Source organism: Cornus florida, unplaced genomic scaffold (assembly GCF_030987335.1).
Source record: "Cornus florida cultivar Cherokee Brave unplaced genomic scaffold, ASM3098733v1 CherokeeBrave_3.0.0_Hap2_Chr02, whole genome shotgun sequence".
In the NCBI taxonomy this organism is placed as follows: Eukaryota; Viridiplantae; Streptophyta; class Magnoliopsida; order Cornales; family Cornaceae; genus Cornus; species Cornus florida.
Genome location: NW_026775572.1, coordinates 12,097,685 through 12,119,357, shown reverse-complemented (window position 1 = coordinate 12,119,357; position 21,673 = coordinate 12,097,685). Strand labels below are relative to the sequence as shown.

The 21,673-nt window shown below is 32.1% G+C and overlaps 1 protein-coding gene across 2 annotated transcripts; it reads right to left on the bottom strand.

The window, feature by feature from the left end:
* Positions 1-944: 944 nt before the first annotated feature.
* LOC132293631 (auxin transporter-like protein 2) lies at positions 945-5,958 on the bottom strand. Of its 2 annotated transcripts, none has more exons than XM_059791181.1 (9): positions 5,335-5,958; positions 4,965-5,195; positions 4,698-4,883; positions 4,488-4,600; positions 4,200-4,383; positions 3,949-4,046; positions 3,013-3,220; positions 2,602-2,859; positions 945-1,449 (listed from the first exon to the last, which is right to left on the bottom strand). In XM_059791181.1, the coding sequence occupies exons 2-9, from the start codon at positions 5,148-5,150 to the stop codon at positions 1,234-1,236; spliced, it is 1,449 nt and encodes a 482-aa protein (XP_059647164.1). In that variant the 5' UTR covers positions 5,151-5,195; positions 5,335-5,958; the 3' UTR covers positions 945-1,233. The 2 variants fall into 2 exon arrangements, with proteins under 2 accessions (XP_059647164.1, XP_059647163.1); XM_059791180.1 differs by having other exon boundaries at positions 5,348-5,958.
* Between the last annotated feature and the right edge of the window lie 15,715 nt (positions 5,959-21,673).

Sequence of the window (21,673 nt, the reverse complement as noted above, 5' to 3'; positions counted from 1 at the left end):
TAATTAAATTTATAGCCACGAATACATTTTGTGGGAAAAAGACCTATTCTATCACGTTAAATATTTTCGTTGCAAAAGGATTGAATTAGCCACGATTAATTCCTATATCGGGATTGTTATTTGCCACGAAGGTATTGTTATTTAGCGACGAAATAGCTTGTGGCAATAGAAGGTATTTTACCACGAGTTCAAATTTGTGACAAAAGGTTTACATTTTGTCACGAAATTTTTTAGTCGTGGTTATTGACATTCTGGAGTTACGCCCACGATCGAGCCATGAGCTATTTCTTGTGGTTAAAAGGGCTTTCTTCACAAAATTTGAATGTTTTTGCCATGAAGTTCCTTGTGGCAAAAACCCAAATTTGTTGTAATATCATATTTACCTTTTTTTTATTTAGAAAACTGTAATTATTTTTATATCCTGTTTAGTGGACATTAAATCAAATGATTTTTTCTTTATTAATTCAAGAAACAGTAATTAGTAAAGCGGACCCCTTAATACCGGGTCTAATTCATGTGAAAGAAAAGACTAACATTAATGAGCAAAAGGAAGTCAAAGGTCTTATATTCACATAGAATATATTAATGAAAAATCACAAGCTGATAAAACAATGGGAGGGACTAGGGAGGTTGATGCATGTGAGCTGAAGGGAATAAATTGGAGGTAAGAGTGGCACGTGACAAAGAGGGTGGAACAAACGTGCAGGCCATGTGAATAGCCAGAATGGGTGGAGGGTCCACGGCCCACTCCCCTCAAAGAGAATCTAGGTCAAAAGACTCATTAAGAAATGTCCACATCCACATTTAAAGATCAAGCCCACATTGCATTAAATAACACAAGCAACCCATACCAATGCCATTTCAATAAGATATACTTTGGAAACATGCAAAGTAATAATGACATTCAACCTCTATATATATATATATAGAGAGAGAGAGAGAGAGAGAGAAGATCAACTACTAGTATATCTTATAATATTCCAACAAAAAGGGATTAAAAAAATATAAAAAAAACTAAACATATCTTTGAATTGATTAGCCTCTTGCTTTAATAGCAAAGGAATCATCACAATTCAACACACTATTAATTTGTACTTAGTAATTTAAGAAGAAAAAAAAAAAAAAAATTACAATCTAGAGAAAAGAAAAAGAAAATCCAGCACACATCGCTTGTAGGAGATCTATTGCTATGATACAAAATATGAAGAGGAGAGAGAGGGGAAAAACGAGGATTTAGTGATGAGTAGTGGGTGTTGGAAGCTTGGCGGGCTTGCACTGATAGCACTTGGCAAAGAGGCCAAATGTGTCAACTTGTCTCACAAAATTGGTCATGCTAGCCCAACCACCGAACCCGAACCCAACCACGAAGACCCAACCCACGATGAAGATGTTGAGTGCGTACATGGCTGTCCAGCTTGGCAGGAAGACCGGAGGCTTCTCAGCCGCATTCTACAAATAATGCAAGATGAGAAGAAGTCAAATGAATTGAATCAGTGATGGTCACACACAGACTCGATCGTACCCACCAAAATGGGGTTGGTTACTTTGGGGTTATTAAATGTGTCGAATATGGTGATAGTAAATTGGTTATTTGGTCCAATCCAATATGAGTGCATGAGTGAGTGAACGACACAACTTAGCTAACCCTAGTAATAGCCAGCTCATTTCAGACAAGATACAACAATGTCACTGTAGTATATAACTAAATGAAAAGGACACCCCACCTATCTCGTATCATCTCTCAATATTTCCAAATCTATGCCATTAATGCTGTTGTACCCTTGTACTCGGTCTCACACGCACTCTCTTTGTGGCATAGATTCCATACCATCGCCAACAAGAAAATTTAATTTGACCCGAGCACAGTCACAAACTGTAAGAATTGTACATACTTGACATTTTTGAAATAAGTTTCTGTTCGATATGAAAAGAGTTGAATATGAGATGAAAATGACGTATGATCTAAGCCATTCTATTTTTAAGTGGTGACAAGGGAATTTTTCGAATAAATTTATGTTTGATATGAAAAGAGTTGAACAAGAAAAAGAGAGTGTACGGTTTAAATTATTTCTATTTTTAAGAGGTGACTAGGGGAATTTATTAAATGATCCGTATCATATAGACTACTTTATGGTACACAATTAAAATTTATATTATTTTCGATACGTAATTAAAATTTATATTCAATTGTGTGTGTTTTACTTGTCTTAGTTGGAGAGCTCTTTGATTTGAAACAAAAGGTACAACCACCATCGGATAATTTTGACCAGCAAGTGATAGAGGGGGGGTTGTGGGCCCCTGCAGAGCTTCCAAGTCCCATCAAAATTGCGGAAGCCACCTAGGCACTAAATTGTAATGGTCAAATATGGCCCTAATGGATGAAAATAATTGCAGGATGCAATTGTAAAGAATACTGGAGAAATGAAGCATGGATGGCTATTGTTGTAAATTGATTGAGAGGGCAGATAAAGACTCCTAATACAATACTTACTTTTTAAGTTTTGCCCAAAAGAGAGAATCTGATAGATTGTGAGTAAATTGAAGGACAAGAACAATGCAGGAAAGGTCAAATGATGCACACACATATATATATATATATACCTGGCGAGCAGAGGCCTTTCTGTAAGTGAGCATATGGGCAAGAGCTGGGATGATGTAGACGGTGAAGCTAACCAAAAGAGCCCCAACTGCAGAATTAATAGGCCCAAAGAATGGGAAAATAATGGCCAAAAACCATATTGGTATCACCACTGGCAGCCTTGCAAGTGCCCTTAAACATATGCTCCTTGTCTCGTGCATCCCTATCACCTTCTCCCACACGAAGTATAGAGGTGTACATGCGAACCCAAATGTTATAAACTGCACCAAAAAACCACATGTCACTTTTCACTCCGTAATAAAAAAATTAAAAAAAAAAAATAATAAACTAATGTTACATTTGAAACTTTTAAAACTAAATTTTCTTTAATTCAAATTCAAGATGTTGATTCGATCCTCTAAGAAATTGATCACCTGATGAATGAGCATTAGGACAACGGCGGCATCACGCCAGCGGGTTCTAGGGAGGAGGGAGAAGGCGTTGGAGTGGGTGAGGAGCTCATCACCAAATGCCCAGTAGACGGCAGAAGCCGAAGGAAGTGTTAATGTGAAAACGTAGAGGGTAGCAATTAAGTATATGTACTTGAATTTTTGGGGTTTCCACATTGCATGCATAATTTCCCTGTAATATTATTTCACAAGATTTTCAGTGACATGTTCAAAAAGCTAGCTAATAGAACTAAATACAAGAAGTAGGAATGCGAAAGGTAAAAATTTAATGTTACTTCCAAGCATATTCCAACAGGTAATATAAATTTGTACTTGAAAAAGTCATTAAAGTCATTTTGACAACTGGAAAGGTACAATATATATTATGCAATGATTTAATGATCTAAATAAGAAATCTTTGAGGGATGGGCATTGGATCCTTGGACTGTAGATTCCACATTTGATGAGTTTATGAAAATGACCAAAATACCCTTGTATTCATTTCTAGTGTCTCATTGAGTTGCAACAAAGGGTGGTTACAACAAGACTATCTAAGATCAGAATCAAAACATAAATGGAGCGAAGGGTCACAGAAAAACTAGAAATTAAGTCCGCTTTTCTAATGTTTTGTCTTAAGGAAATGCTGGTCTTAATCGTCTTTTTGCTAAGTAATTAAAGTTGTAATGTCGTTTTCCAGGGAAAAACAAAAGTTATTTTCATGATTCTGTCTGTAGCCTCGAATTCCGAGTGCCCGGCAAAAGCTGCAAAGAGAAGCCATGTAGAAAGAAGAGAAGAAGAAGAAGATAACATGATAAAGAAGAAGATAAATAGTAGTAGTAGTGGTGGGTTGTGTGTCCATATATATATATATATTCACACACAGACACGGAAGATATAAGAGAAAAGAAACAATTAACTCACACAGTGACGGCATGTCCACCGAAGGTGTACAATATATTGGTGGCGCCGGTGAAATACAGCACTAGTTTTTTTGGAGCCGAGTGTGACACACCATCATTCTGCCAAAAAAAACACAACACCCACACGAAAACTTTACTCACTGCAAATACATAACCAATCCAGAAGATAAAGTACTTCACACTAACTGTATCCTTTTAGAGAAACCCAAAAAAGATCATAGTCGTGTGTATATGTATATATATATATATTACCTGGCCGTGAATAAGGGCTGCTATGGTCATGTACCAGGCTGTGTAAGTGGTCATGCCAAGGCCTAGAAAAGACCAAATCCGGTAGTTGTGAAAGGAGGGTATGAAAACAGTAGTTGCACAGCATGCTCCAAATATATATGTCCAAGTCCTCTTGTCCAAATTGTCATTGATATAGTATATATTACTGTTACCATTAAGAAGCAACAAAAAGAGTCAAATTATAGACAAACCCATATCATATTTTTCCAATTCAAGTTCTAAAACTCAACCTTCATAGATCATATATACCTTGCACAAGCTATAAGCTGTATGACTGATCCAAAGAGAAGGAAAGTACAGTTGAAGGCTAGACCCACTGCCTTCCAGTAAGGACCTAGCAACCCATCAAGCACTTCAAACCACTGCAGCTCAAAACAATTGAAACTGTTAGGGTTTTGTGGTAGTTTTGATCCTAATGAATCAGAAATGGCGGTGTTGACCAGAGGCAAATCAACCAACCTGTATCACATGGTTCTTGAAGCTAACATTCTCTTTCTCTTTTCGGCTTCGATACTCGATATATAGAACACTGATGAGATATGCTGTCCAACTACCAACTAGACCATAGAATATCTGAAATATTATGCCTGATAACATCCCCAACTGAGAGAATGAGTATGGCAATGTTAACAGAACTTGAGCCACCTGTAATGAAAATCATGATCAAAATTGTTGGTTTTTCAAATTCTTGAAATGGGTATTTATGTATATAGAATATATGTGTACTTGATTGGAAGCACAACTGAACCAAGCATCCCAAGCAGAACCACCATGCCAGAGGATGCTCTTGACACTGAAAATGGAATGATCTTCCTCTGGTTCTTGCTTATTCTCAGATTCTTCTTTGCCTTCATGTTCCATCTCGGTGAAGTTGGAGACAATAGCTTCCTCTGCTTGCTTCTGTGGCAACATTTGTCTTCGATTTTCTCTAAAGGAGACGTCTAAATTCAAGTAGATCTGAAACACAAAAAGACACAAAATGAGACAAAATATATAAAAATTAAAACCAACCCTTTCCCCAGATAACGAAAGCCAGATCCAGAAACAAGAAAAATACCAAAAATCAAAAGAAACTAAGGATTGAAAAGACCATTACCAAATCCTAATACCTTGTTTGAGACGTCTCTTTCTGAATCCCAGATGTCTGAAGTAAGTCCCCTGAAAGATTTGTTCAGAGCTTGATTTTATAGTGAAAGCACAAAAGAGGGTACAATTGAAGAAGTGGGTGTTTAAGAATTCTTCATTCCAAGATTTTGGCAGAGCTAGAGAGAGAAAGTGAGGCTTAAATGCTCCCCCAACAGCTAGAAAATCAGTGGAACACACCACACCACACCACACCTAGTTAGTAAGTAATGCTTAAATGCGGCTATTACCCAATTTTCTGCAGAGTTGAAACCAAAGACGGCGAGGACTAAAAAGCAGGGAAATTTTCGAGTGTTTTTCAATGGTTATATATAGGCTGTGAGTAACAACTACCACAGAGACAGAGCAGCAGAAAAGCTTAAGAAGGATCTTTATTAAGTACTACTATTCAAGTATACAACATATATAGAAACAATATTTATATGTATAATAATATACTCCTCTATATATACACAAACTTTTTCACTATGGTTTTAGATTAAATTCCTCCTCTATCTTTAGTGAAGAAGGAAATCCAATTCACTGTATCCCACTACCGATTCGATTCCTTGGTTTACGTTTGGTAGGAGAGAGAATCGAGTGGTTTCATCATTCATGACAGAGACTTGGTTCTGATTTATCAATAAGGACTTTAATAGATATAATATCTCTGTTCTCAGAATTTAAAAAATTAAATGATACGTAAAATTACCCCCAAAAAAAAAAAAATCATATCTTAATATCTAAGAAATCTTAAATAAATCAAAAAAATCAAACAATCACCCAATTTCACTTTTTCATTTATTTATTTGTTTATTTTCATGTAATTGATATTAGATACTATGAATGGAAAGATTTTTGTGAATTCAAATAAAACTTGGGCTGATGTTAATTGAATTGTTTCAAAAGAAATTGACCTTCCTACTGCTATAACATTTTATATTTTATATTGGTTTTCACACTCCAAAATTTATGGAACGCATAAGAAAAACAAATAATTAAAGCAATTTAAGCTATTTCAGATTATTTTCTGGATAGTATATTAGTGTAGTGCTCCGGTCCAATTAAATTAAAACAAACTTGAAATAAATTAATTTCATAAGCTATAACATACAAATAATCTGCCAAAAAAAAAAAAAAAAAAAAGAACAAATAATTTAATTTATTAACTTCCCCACTGTCCCCTAATCCATATCCATAAAATCCAATTTGAGTCTCAGTTATAGAGAGTGAATAACACTTACCAATAAACCTCAATATCTAATTATCTATCTATGATAATACGGAATAGTCGATAAATTATACATCTAATTATTCGGTGTTTGTGTCCACGCTTCACAAAGGAGCGTAATATATTTGATTGTTTTTGCAACAGTTACGAAGCAGATTGTCTAAGTAGGCCTGTCAATCCAACAAAACCGTTAAATTTGGAGGCCCATTACTATATTTTATATCAGTCCTGTCAATCAACCCGGTGAGTCGGCGCGCACAGGTAAATCATTTTCTCGAAAAGTGTCGGCTCAAGCCGAGCCATAACTGGACCCGCCACAACCTTAGCACGCTCTAAAAGGCAAAACATGCGCACTATAAACCCTAGTCCCACTTCGACGGCGGCTCTCAATAGAGATAAACATACCATTTTTTTTTGACTGGACGGCTGATGTGGCCCGATTCGCCTCATTAGTCATGCCCCAACTCTACCACTTACTCTCTTTTATTTTATTTTATTTTATTTTTATATATTTTTTTTCTAACCTTTTCTTTTTAGGAAATAAAAGTAATAATATAAAAGTTATCAAGCTTGAGTTGATAATAAAAGAGAGAAAAATAAAAAATAAAAAATCAAGAGGCTAAGAAATTATCAAATTTTCACGTTGTTTAATTGAGTATTATGGGAATAAAGAAAAAAAAAATATAGTTTATACTTTAACCATCATTTCTTTTTATATTAAAACAAAACTTTTTTCAAAGGTCAAAAATAATAAAAATAAAAAAAATATGTGGAAAGATACTTCTATCTCTCTCTTCCATTTTTAGAAGAAATGGATATTATATGTCTCCACTATCCTTTACTACCCCTTCTTACTTTCTTCTTTTTTGTTATATTTCCGGCGAATAGGTTACAAAAGACACATGTCTTATTTCAAGCCCAAAAAGATGGTATGATCACTTAAAAATATTTATTATATGTTAAATAAGTATTATAATTTTATAAATAAAAAAATATATATATAAAAAAGACAATGACAAATAATGGTGGTGGACCGGTGGTGATAGTGGGCTGCAGCGGTGGCAGCCGGTGGTGGCGGTGGGAAGAATGAGAAGAGATCACGGCGGTGTTGGGGCTAAAAAGAGACACGTTAAAAAGCAAACGTGTTACTCAAATTCCCTACAAAAACCCCACGTTGGCCCGTTCAAACGGGGATTTGTCGGCTCGGTGAGGGTCGCGCCCTCAGCCCACTTCACATTTCCTCACTCTCAATTACCAAACTACCCCTGCTTTCATTATTCAACAGTGAGTCGCTTACGTTGTTGACTAATAAAGTGAAAATAGCTGAGGTGGTAATAACCAATCATAGAGTGGCGTTTAGATTTCGTCAACTTCGTAAATAAAAGATTTAAATTTAAGAGGGTTTAGTGGGAAAAGCAATGATTTAGGATTGGATTTCTTTTGACGCTCCCACTGAATTTGGCCACGAGGATCAAATTTCGGAATATGTTCCATGGTTGCCCCTCACATGGGCCCCGCATTTAGCGCTTGGTCAGCTGTTCACCTCAGTTGCATCTTAACTTTGACTTAGAATCCTCCGCTTTAGCTTTATTTACTGCATTGGACAGTCACGATCATTCAAGCTCACACACTATAAATTTTATGAGTGGTGGGATGTCTAATTTTCTTTATTTGTTACCCTATATATCATATAAGGTTTTACCATTGGTTATTTGCATGTGATGACGTGATGTGATACACTAATTAATATATATATTTATTTATTTCAGCTTGCATCATAGCACTTGTTTGTCGATGGAGTTTTACCTGCTATTATTTTGTTTTGTCTCCGAACAAATTGAGAGTGGAGAGATTTGATAATAGGAGATTTGATAATTGTTGTTTATTTTTTGTTGCAGAAAGTTGCTCCAAAAGACAGAATTTAACCATTATGAGTTGTTGCATAGCGTGGACAGTCCATGACTCCACTCTCTTTTTAACTTTTCAGCATTTGGTAGGTGGGTAACAAGAGTTCAATTAGGTCTTAGATACATCTCAAAAGGTGAAATGTGCTGTATCATTGCAATTTTTGTTTTTAAACAGATTGTTTCGGGCGAAGAAGCAATGTCACTCAATTATTATCATGCATACCCAATATATATATATATATATATATATATATATATTTTTTTTTTTTCCCCCTTTTGAGAGTGCCTTCTACTTCTACTTCGTAAACAATCATAGTAAGTCTATAATAGTGATTTTCTTATTTTTATTATTTATTTATTTTTTCTAATTAGGTTTGGTACGTAGGAATCAAAGGTTTTGAAACTTTCAATGATTGATTTGGTATACCGACTCAAAACATAAAGAATTGTTGTATTTTTCCCTTCTTATCTAATAGAAAAGTGTCCTATGGTAATGATTGCCAATTCCATGTTTAGTATGGAATATTTTCTTTTTTAGTTGAAATGACGAAAGAGTGAAAAAAAAGTATTTTCACTGTCGGTGAAAAAGAAACTTTCACCATTCAAAAAAATATATATATATATATACACACACACATACATGAATGTATGTGCGAGAAATTTCTCCTTTATGCATCATTAATATATATACATATATGTATATATAAACACTACTTAAATAAAATTCATCATCAAAGAAACTATAAATAAGAAAAAGGAAATATAATTGGTTGGTTATCTATAACTGCAAAACATAACTAACTAAATTTCTTCTGATTTTAAATTCAAAACTCTGAACCAATGCTCTCAAACATAATATAATTCAATGATTGTGACTCGCAAAAAGTCCAATTGTGGTCCTGCATCAATGGCTTCAAAAAAGTTAATCGGTAAAACTAATATTAATTAGTTCAATGGTTGTGATCACTTCCCAAACCGTCCACTTGTGGTCCTGCAAATGCTTTTATTACCTAGACCATTACTAACAACCTTATTTTAGATTTAAGTCTATTGAGTTTATAAGTTAGGTCATTTCATCAATAGTTTCGCGTCTTATTGTTGTTAATTCAACTAAAAAAATACAAGAGCTCACATAAAAATATCACACACGATAATATTGCATTCACCTCATTTTTGTCATACACATGATCGAAATCATGAATTTTTTTGGGGATCTAGCGAGTGTAGTTTCAATAAATAAATATCTGAAATGATTAGGCTCACTTTAATTACAAACCACATATCAGTATCTTAGCTTCAAAAGCTAATGACTATAATACTCAAAGAATTACTACTCAAGGATTATCATTCACATTACATTACAAGCTAAGGTTTCAACTTTACATTACAGTACAAGCTAAGTTAATAGTAATTAATTTATATATATCATATATATGCGTGATAGATTCTACTAATTAATTTCGACCCATTTAATTTAGTACAATATGTGGACAAAAGGTTTATGTACTCACATCAGGCTTTCATTTATTTTTCATAACTTAATTAATTATTACTTTTATTATTATTAATTATTTTTTTGCTTATGAACAAGAATATTAGAGTTGTATTATTGGTGATAAATGACAAGACAGAAAAAGTGAATTCGAATAAGAGACGAACCAGTGCTGATAATGACTCCATTAAATGGACCTTGAGACACGAAGAGGTCCGCACATTATTTGTATCAAATTGTCAAGTCACAGTCCCTACTCGTACAAGTCATACCCCATTAACCTATAAATTGGTACCTATCAACTTGCCTCCCTACGCCGTGTTTAAGTATAAGTATGTATTTTATAATAATATATATTTTTTAAATTAAAAAATTATACAAAAATTTATTTGATTGGCTGTTTTGAAGAATTATTTTTTGAAAATTCAATTAAAAAAAAAGAGAGTCTATTTTCATATAATTGTAAGAAAATATATTTTTTGAGCAACAAACAAGAAAGCTCGTAACTTTCTATAATTCACAAATAAAATAAGAGAAAAAAAAATTCATTTTTTCGAATATATATAAATATTTATTTTTTGATAACAAGAAATATCTTTAAGCTGATCACTTTCTAATATATACTCCTTCAGTCTTAAATTAAATATTTTTTTTTTATAATTTAACTTTTTAAGAGAATGAGTTTTAATATTTTTTTATTATATTGACAGTGAGTAAATTATCAAATATATCCATAGTGGGTCTTTACTTTTTATAAGTTCAATGTAAAAAAGTTCTATTTGTTAATTTTACAAAAAATAGTACTTGACTTTTTAAGTAGGACATTTATTTTGAAACCACTTAAAATAAAAAAAAATAAACATTTAATTTATATATATTTGGTGGGAGTAAGAACTAAGACATTTATCTTTACCCTTAAAATAAAATAATTTCAACTACTAAGCCCACCCAACAAAAACTACTAACCATACCGGCTGGTAGAGCAATTATAGTCTAACTGTAATTTAATTAATTTCTAATTAAATTATTAGATAGAACCAAAAGTAAAACAACCTTGGTAAACATCATTTTTGAGTCTCACAACCAAAAAAACAGGAACCCAAATTATTAAATGATAATTACATTTACTTATTTTAAAGAATACTTAAGTAACATGAATTTCTCCTGTAGTTTAAAAAATAACACTAATATTTCTGTCAGTATTGACTTTAACCCCAAAGTGATAAATAACTATTATGCCCATGATACTCTTATTATTTCTAATGTAAAATATAAGTTTTTCAAGCATTCTTGAGTTTTAAGTAAATATTAAGCATGATATTCAGGGACGGATTCAAAAAATTATGTGAGGTGGGCGACCTTTAACAACGAAAAAAAAAAAAAAAAAGTAGTCTCTCTTTTTTAAGATTCCCAACATTGTGGATTTGTGGGGCAATAATGCAAATTTTTATAAATTTCAATTGGGGCAAATGTTAATTTTTATAGGTATATGTTTGAAAATAAAATTTTTATAGGGGTATAATATTAAAAAAAAAAATCAGTTGGGATAATTCTGAACTGTAAATAACTCTGTCATGATGATATCAATAGATAATAGTATCAAATTTACAACATTAGAGGTCACTAACATTCATATCTAAAGTCTAAACCAAATGGGAGGGCAATATTGTTTTTTAAACTAGAAAGAGGTCATATTATTTGAGCATCTGTAATCATCCCCTTATTAAATTATTTACTATGGCATGAACTTGTAACAATTTTTGTCCACTCCACATACTGTATAAACAAATATTAGAGATAAATTAATACAGTAAAAGAACTAGGGTGAGAAAATAGATGGATAGAATCAAAGGATGAATTGTCACCATCATGAAATTCTCGCTAGCTAAAAAATCACGCGGACAAAACCTGTTTCGTTTTTCTCCAATTCGAAGAACCGAATTTGAAGATCTATACAATCTTTATTGGTAGATGTAATATATGTAGTAATTATAGTTGATGATACTTTAATTTGATAAACAAGTTCAAGAAATCATAAATCTTTTGACTTTCAGTGCCACCTACTTATGGATCTGTGCGAAATTGAGACTAAATGGTAATGTTATTGCTGGTGGTACAGGAGCTGTGAACCATTGTGTGTGTGAGTGTGTGTGTATAACGTCGTGCAGCTATTCAAACTATGCATGCAAAGTATTTATTGATTTGAATAAGCATGCAATTTGGTGGGTCCACCTCTTCCACTGGCCACAACACAGTTCAAAGCCACTGTAATTTCAATGATTATTGCTGATAAAACGTATGGTACATTACCACACAGTCACACACATGGCAATAAATAATTTCTTAATTTTTGTCCTCAGAAATAAAATTACATAGGCAAGCACTTGGCAATAAATAATTTTTTGTCGCATGCTGGACTAAATGATTTTCTTATGCACTATTGGCTCAATGATATTGGTAGTGAGTTGATACTGGGAAAAAAGAAAAGAAAAAGAAAGTGAGTACGTTGATACACATTATGCATGTTTTCAAAAATAAATAAATAATAATTCTTATGAGGTTTGGATCACAAGAATTTTTCTTCAATTAAAATCAAGTTGTGACATGGGATTTAGAAAATAATAGTCTAACTAAATGATAGGAAGAGAGAGAAGTATTAGTCCCAGAGTGTCTCTACTCTATGAGTTTCCATGTTTCCTCTTCTTCAGAAGCCATGTGGAACTCTACCCCACTTGTTTTCTCTTAATGCTAGTACTTCTAGCTCCATGCTTATCTGATTAGAAGGATTCACATTTCAAATTTGTTTGCCTTCGAATAATGAAAACAAACAATTAATTTATAACGGAATGAAATATTTACATAATCTATGTGATTATTTATTTATTATTGTTAAAATTTGATACACTATTTTAGAAGATTTTAAAAAAAGGAAAAACTTTCACATATTATATAAGAACTAGTAAAATCTTCAAAAAAAAATTTTAACATGTCTCAAAAATATCAGCAGTGGAATTTTTTTACAGGAATAACATGTGAAAAATATCCGTAGAAGAAAATACTAGATAAATTTAACTCTAAAAAATTCTGAAAAAAATTAAGGAGGGAAAAGTGGGGTTATAAATAGCCAAGGAGTCGTCATGAAAGCCAAGCTAGCAAGCAAACTCTTAACAACTTGGATTAGTTTCTGTTTGGTTTGTAGTTTGCATCAATTTTGTGGGTCTGTTGGGGATATTTATCCATTTTTGTAGGTTGGATGTGAGATGGACAACCATTTATTGGAGTTTTATAGAGGTCTCAAGTTTTATATTGACACCTTAAGTTACTGCTGCCCAGTTGTTTAATCTTCATTTTTAACTAGGAAGTACGGAATACTTTTTATGGGAATTTTGTATGGTGTGGTATACTTCGGCATGTGCAAGTAATTTTTTAATTATTATTTTTTAAAATAATAATAATTTATTGGAATTTAAAATATATTACGAATTAATTAAAAAATAATATAAAATTAGGCAAAGTATAAAAATACCTCGACTTGTAGCATTTTTTAGTAAACTATTGTCTAATTTTTTACCAAAGAACTCTCTCGACTTGTAATCCTTTCCAATAAATCCGTCTAGTTTTTTTTTACCAAAGACACCCTCAACTATCTAAGGGGTAAAAAAACGTTATTATTTGGATCAAAATATCCTTTTATTTAAATCTTAATTTTTGAAATTTTTTCAAATTTTAAAAATTCATATCACACAAACCGTACATCCAAATATTGCAAATAATATATACACGGAAAGCTTATAAAACAAGGATTCCAAAAATAGATGATTTGTTTAACAAAACTTCAAAACCAGATAGAAATAAATAATCTAAAAATCTAATGCAACAATCTTATTTTATTTTATTTTATATAAAATACTCGGTTTATTTGCAAAAAAAATTTCATAATAATTCATTTTCATATGGAGCTTAACATATAAAAAAATTAGCCCCAATAAAGACCGAATATTCATTATTTATTTATTTTTTAAAATGGTGAGTCTATAAAAGAATGAAAATACTTTAACGCAAAATATGTTATTTCATGAAATCAATCTTTGTTGGGGCTAATTTTTTTTATTTTATATATTTGGCTTCATATGTAAATGAATAATTCTAAAAATTTTCTTATAAATATCTCTAGTATTTTATTTTTAAAAAATAAAAAAGATTGTTAGAGTAGATATTTAGATTACCTATTTATCTCTGGTTATAAAGATTTGTGATACAAATCTTATATTTCTGAAATCCTTATTTTATAAACTTTCTGTGCATATATTATTTGCAATTTTTAAATGTACGGTTTGTGAGATATGAAATTTTGAAATATGAGAGAATTAAGATTTAAATAAAAAGGCATTTTGGTCAAAATATCAATTCTTTTACCCCATCAGATAGTTGAGGAGAGTTCTTTGTTAACAAAAAATTAGAGAAGGGGAATTTATTGGAAAAATTTACCGTATAAAATTTTAAAAAACAAAATTAACAAATATCTAACTCTAAGTTCCAAATTAATGATTTTGATTGTATGGTAAAATGAGTAAAAATTACTGCTGCTAAAAAATAAGTGTCCAACTTTCCATTTTTATTTGTTCCAAAATAAGTATTCACCTTTTTATTTTTATTCGTTCCAAAATAATTGTAAAGTACTATTTTTTGCATTGAATTTATAAAAAGTAAACCATCACATCACTGTGGACCTATTAGGGATAGATTTGATAATTCATTAACTACTAATATAATAAAAAAATAATAAAAATCATTCACTTAAAATATATTGTATTATTATTTTTTGACATATCCATGCCATGTCCGTGTCTAAATTTTTTAAAATTTTCCACATCATCCTGTCTATACCATGTGATACACGCGTCCCATGTCCGTATCCGTGCGTCCTAGTTTTTAACTCATTGTTTTTGAATTTTTAATTAGAATTTCTAATTTTTTGTTTCCTTCTTCTTGTTTGTTACTTGTTTTGGTTGGTTTAATAAAACAAAAACAATTTAGAAAGAAAAAACTAAAAAATTCTCTCTAACTATTTATTATTTATTTATTTATTTTATTTCTTCTTGCAGAAACCTAAAATATTTTTATTTTATTTTTTCTTTGACTATTAAATCGAAACAAAATGAATAATACATCATATAGGAGTTGTTTGGTATTATGGAGTTTTTGTTCTTGTTGAGTTCTATATCAGTGAACAGTAGAAAAAACGCGTTTGGTAAAAACTGTTTTATTTTATTCAGTGCTAAAACGTTTCGTAAATAGTGGTTAAAAATCAAAATACCAATTGATGTTTTTATATGTTTTCGCTGTAGTGATGAACAATAATATATATATATATTAAAAAAAAAACTCTTAAATGACATTTTAAAATTAATAATTATATTTTTCAAACTTGCAATACTTTTTTATAAAATATATTTTCATGTTTTTACTTCTAAAAATCTTAGAACAAATGAACGTTATCAAACATGCTTCCAATTACTATTCAAAACAGTTTACAACAAAATAATTATTTTATTTCGAGTTAAAATAGAACGTCAAAAACAAAACGCAGACCCAATAGACCTTTCACTTTTTGCAGTCTCTTTCCTTTTCACTCTTATTCTTTCACCTTTATCCCCTCTGCATTCCTTTTTTTTTTTGGTTATATAAACAAGATGCATGTTAAGTTTATTATTATTATTATTATTATTATTATTATTATTATTTATAAAAAAAAAGTACATTAAAACATACCGAGTATATAAACTGATTAAACAGAACGAGTGAAAAAAGTTTCATGATTGGAAAATAGGAATTGACTCGTTAGCTTTGATAGTTTGAGTGATCTTTTGCTTTTTAGGGATATTCGCCAAAACATGATAATTATAGGAAGGTAAATGTAAAGTGTTTTATGGAGGGAAAGTCTGTTTCGGAGAGTACAATATTGTGTCGAATAGTGAGGGCTGTTACATACCCTGTGATTAATTTCAAATTTTAGTCACTATGATAATGTATCTTTTATCATAATCAAAGACTAAAAAAAAAAAATTCAAAATAACATAAAGATTTGAATGAAATTAATTTTTGATTTTTCAATCCAAATCTGAAACAAATTGCAATTTACGCAATCCAAACTTGGACCCATCCGTGTTGCAGTCCTAATTGCCCTTGCGGAACATGGTCAATTTTGGATATGAGAGCTTGTCAAGCATTAATGGAGAGTTAGTGACACTTGATGGTCATAGGAGATGGAAGGAGGGAGGTTGCTTAAGGTCAAAATTTTGGAGGCATCGAAGACAGACATTCGGAGAGGGCCCTCGTGCACGTCACGTGCTCCCCTATGACAAAAGACAGCTGCCCAACAAATCCTCTTTTATATCTCTAGCCCACGTGACATTATTGTAGTAGCTTGAAAAAAAGGGCTCGCGACGACTCCCTCTTGTTTCATTTCCATTCGCCTTGACAACTTCAAAATTTGGTGCATGGTAGGACATGTTACAGTTTTAATGGAAGAGCATGATTTTCTGTCGTTTGGTGCTAGAGCGTTCAATGTTGAAAATATAATAACAAACTAAAAAATCAAAATCTGAGTTGCAATAGATTCCATTCTATTATTATATTTCTACTTATATTTTTTCTCCTTTTCATAAAAAAAGAAAAGAAAAGAAAAGAAAAAGACAAAGACAAAGAAACTCGTGAACAATTATGCATGTTACAACAAATTTATTATGTTCTCGAAAATTGAAAGCACCATCTAGATGCAAATCTTGGGATTTTATCTAATTAACTGGTTAGGGGTACAAAATTTCCTATTTACATTTTTTTTTTCTCTCTCTCTCTCTCTTAATAGGCCAAATAAAGAGCTTTATTGCACCACAAGTATACAATAAGAAACAGCATAGCCAAACTAAATACAAAACAACCAATCAACCAGCAACATTATACAATTTAAATTTATAAAATCAAATTTTTTTTTCCCGAGTTATATTATATACTCAATTCAACAAGCAGCATCAAACATTCAAACCCACTTGCTAAAGTTAGGCATAGCTAGACTTGGTTCAAGGTTTGGTGGGTTAATACTAATTTCCAAACTAAAATTTGATTGGGCCGCTTCCTAGTAGTGGTGGGCTTTCTTTTTATTCATGATTTTGATTCGAATCGTAAATATTTTCTTCATCTCACTCACCATCTAAGTTAGGGTCACATCCATTGGTTATTAATAATACTGATAATCAACATAATAACGTCCCTTCTGAAAATTGTGACCATCAAAATTATGGGTATCTTTTGACTTTGGGATACCTTAAAAAGTGGTGATATTCAATCGAGAAATTATTGCATAGTTCATAACTATATGATCCGAGATTACATGATCTTAATCAATTATGACTTGATACGTAAACAAATGTATCAATACTATCTGCACACGTTTGGGAGGCACGTGGAAGCAGAATCCACTAAGAGGAATTAGCTTATGACTGAGAAATTCCTGATTATAAGGGGTGCTTTACATGGACCTTGTAAAGAGTATGCACATAGGCTAAAACATATTCTCAACACAACACATTGAATCACTAGTGAAAAGCTTTAAATGCCTATTTCTAGTACTAACGCTTTCTATATCTCCAAAGAAAACTTGAGAATCTGAACAATATAGATGTGAAGATTCTTAGCATAACTAAAAGTTGAAATATCTATTTACAAGAAGGAAAAGAGAAAGGAAAACACTTTCCTTTTTGCTTTACATGTGCAATCTCAACTACTTTGTTCCAATTCTTTTCTTTTTTTACACCCTTTTCACTTCATTTTTAACTGCTGCAAGTTATTTACTTCATCCGGGTTATATATAAATATTTCTTTTGTTTCTGGTTTATTGAGAATCCACACAACTCATAAATAAATAACCAATGTGCTTTCTTTTTCAAATTTAAAATAAGAGTAAAGAAGCAAAGAAAAGAAAAGTCAAATGACTGAAAAGATTTTTATTTTTATTTTTTATTTTTTATTTTTATTTTTTTTTTTTTGCCTCTCTCGATTGCACGAATGGATTGTTGAGATTGTGGCAGACATTGAGTAATCCGTAAGAAACTCCACTGAAAGTTGGTAATATGAAAAAGAGATTCCAAGGAAAGTCAACACAACAAATTGCTCTGTAGATTCTTCCCCACCACAACTGCATTTCCTTTTGTTTTGTTCCTTTCAGTGACCGATCAAATTTCAATTATGCATTCACAAGACCACTGAGATGGGACGACGATAAGATGTGCATTATTAATTCAAAGTTGAGTGGACATTTTTTATTAAATATTTTATGACTTCATTAATCAAACTAATTAGTAAAAACCCCCTGTAAGCTCCAACATCTTTTAAACAGCTGTGTTCTCAAGGGCGGATCCAGCCTTTCTAAATGGAGTGGGCTAATTTTGAACTGGGCTTCAAGTAGTATGGTAAATTTTTTATTTTTTTTTATTTTTTTTTTGGGGTGGGCTGAAGCCCAGCTTCGCCCACCCTTGGATCCGTGTGTACTCGCACAATTATCTTTAGTGGGTGTAGTAGGATTCATTTTGACTTTTTCATTATGGAAAGTATAAAAAATAGAGTTGCAATTCCAGTCCTAAAGCTAAAGAGTAATGATAGTTAGATCTATTTATTCGGTTCATTTGTTCGAAAAGAGTTTTTATCAATTACATATTTACATGTAATAGATAAACTCAAGTATGGGTTCGTGCACAAACACCAAGGGATTAAAAATTGGCCTAGGATATAGGTCTAAGAATCATTTTCCAAAGCTAAACTCAAGTATGGGTCCGTGCACCAACACCAAAGGATTAAAAATCGGCCTAGGATATAGGTCTAAGAATCATTTTCCAAAGCTAAATAAGGATAATAATTAAACTGTGGGATTAGATACTGAAAATATTAGAAAAATGAAAGCCACATCAATTGTACATGAGCATAGTAACCTAAGAATTCAATGCAGTTTTTACTTGCAAGCATTATTGAATTCAAAATACAAAGCTAAATGTCATTGTCTATGGCATGAGTAAAGTTGAGTTATACTCTTTGCATTTGCATGGAGATTATAGAGTAGATAAATGGAGAATTCTAGAACATTAGAGGGTAGAAATTAATAAGATTAAAGAAGATTTTAGAATTGTAGACGGGTATCATTTGTAAATATCTCGTTTTTATATGGATAATTCTAGAGAGTAGATAACATAGCTATATATAATGGGAGAGTTTGATTTGTTACAATAAGCTACAAACTCTAAAGTGTGAGAGAGAAATTTTATGATTGAGTGGAAGTGAATTTCGTAGGTGTAGAAACTATTGGTGTTGCACCAGTGAAGATAAGGTAGAGAGGAATTCTAGTCGTGTTACAGCTAGATTGTGTCCGGTATAGTCTTCCTTCATTTAGAATGAAGAATTTTAGAAGCTTGAACCTCAATTCTTCATCCTCAATTCTTCATCTAACAGTGAGTTATGTGTTCTCTCATTAGGTTTGGGTAGTTATTTTCGACTGCCTTGTTGGTCTTGTTTTTTTGCCCTTCCGGTGAAGGATGGATTTTTTTGGTCATGAGACGATGGACGAAGGAGCCAATTCCCTTTCAAGACTCATTTTTCCGATGACGTGGATTGTTCAATTTCATCAGACAAAGAAATTTGTTCTATAATGCACACATCACACAATATGAGAGGTTCATTGACTCGCGTGATGATTTTGTAGATGGGTGAATATATAAGATAGAGAGTGATAAAAGATAGATGAAGAGTAATTTGAAAATCAGTTAATTTAATGCATGACATCAAATTATCAATAAAATAACATGAAAATTATCTCGAACTCAAAGAAGACGACAATTAAAATTTTCATATAAAATTCTCTAAAGCACAGAACAGTGGGGAAGATAAAAATAAATTACCTCGGAATCAAAGAATTCAAAGGGTAAATTTTCATGCAAAATCCGCTAAGGCACAGGAGAATGCCGAAGAACGAAAGTTACACAACAAATTACCTCGGACTCACTAGAGCCGAAGTATAAATTTTATAAATGGCCTATGACACAGAAGAGTGCCGAAGCAAAATACGTCGCCTCGGAAGAAAATTCGAAGGCCAAGATTTTACAAAAAATAACGATTGAAGTAGCAAAAGGCATGAAAAGTTGATCATTAGTATGCATGAAGAGTCTATACGTATGAAAAGTTGATTATTAATAAATAATAGTAAACAGTGCAGAAGGTTGATCATCCGAAGTTGATTACCAATGCTAATCATGAAAGTTAAAGCTAACTGCTCAAGAAAAATGCTAGGTTGATCTCCAAGCTGATCACTAAAGATGATCACCAAGGTTGGTCACCATCATTATTCATTAAGGCTAGTCACCTAAGCTAATCGCCAAGAGTAATCACCATCAACCTGAGAAAATAAAAGCACCAATAGCTTGAACAGAAAAAGGCTCAACATAAGACGTCACCTTTGGGCATAGGGGCACCTTAACTACAACCTCGTCAGAGGCCTTGATTTTGGGTCTTCGTACTTTTCAAGAAGACATATATAAGTCATCACCGTTAAGGCATACTGTCCCAATTTTCAACTAACATAACTTTTGGTTTACTACAGTTACCATTACAATTCATTTGCTACGATTAATTCCCTCTAGTTATGACTGCCACGTCAAACTAAAGGGAATTTGGGACAAAGTGTGGGGGCAAAAATCTCCCCTTCCAATTAAGATAAGCCACGTCAGCCAGCAAGGGTCCTGCCCAATATAACAGCTTTGGATTTAGCAAACTAGGGTCCTTCTAAGGCCCAGAATAAGGCCTAGCTTAGAAGAACCTTCGTTGGTACCTTAGCCCATTATAAGACCGATCGAAGTTATCTCTCCGGCCCAACACAATTCGAGACCGAAAGAGTCATCATCACCCCATCACAAGAACAGATTAATCCACTCTCAGTCAAGCATACAAATTGTACAAATATTATTCATGCTTCGGATCAGATCAATCATGACATCAGAAGAACCTTATATGAAAGAATTTATATGAAGAAAGAATCATGCATAGAAGAAAAGCCTCGCATGAAAGGAGTTATATGAAGAAAGAACTCCGTATAGGAAAAAGCTTCATATGGAACAAAATGTAAATGATAAAGATGAATAAAATCGTGAGGGACAAGCAAGGCGAGTCTTACCATAATTGTATCATCTAATCTTGTATAAATAGGAGCATGAGCCTGCAATAAAAGGGATACACAACATTTGCACCATTATTGTTCTTTTTTTATTGAATCTGTCATTTTACTTGAATGTGTTGCTTTTATGCGTTGACTAAACAATACATACATCTAAAATAAAGAATTAATTAGTAGTAAAAAATATAGTAATAATAGTTCTAGCCAGTTTCCTGTGGGGGTATATATATACAGTACTCCCTCCGTCCCAATATAATTTTCCTGCGTTTTATTTTCATCAACAGTTCCTTCTCCATTTTTAATATTTTGATTTAACAAAATAATAATAAAACTATTGTGTACAAAATCTACAAACATATATTATTGAAAAATGATGAGAAAATTGAAACATCTAGAAATTAAAGAGTCTGATAAATAAGTTATGATGAGAAAATAGACAGTTGTAAATTGTAAGAGTAGTGAGTTACATCG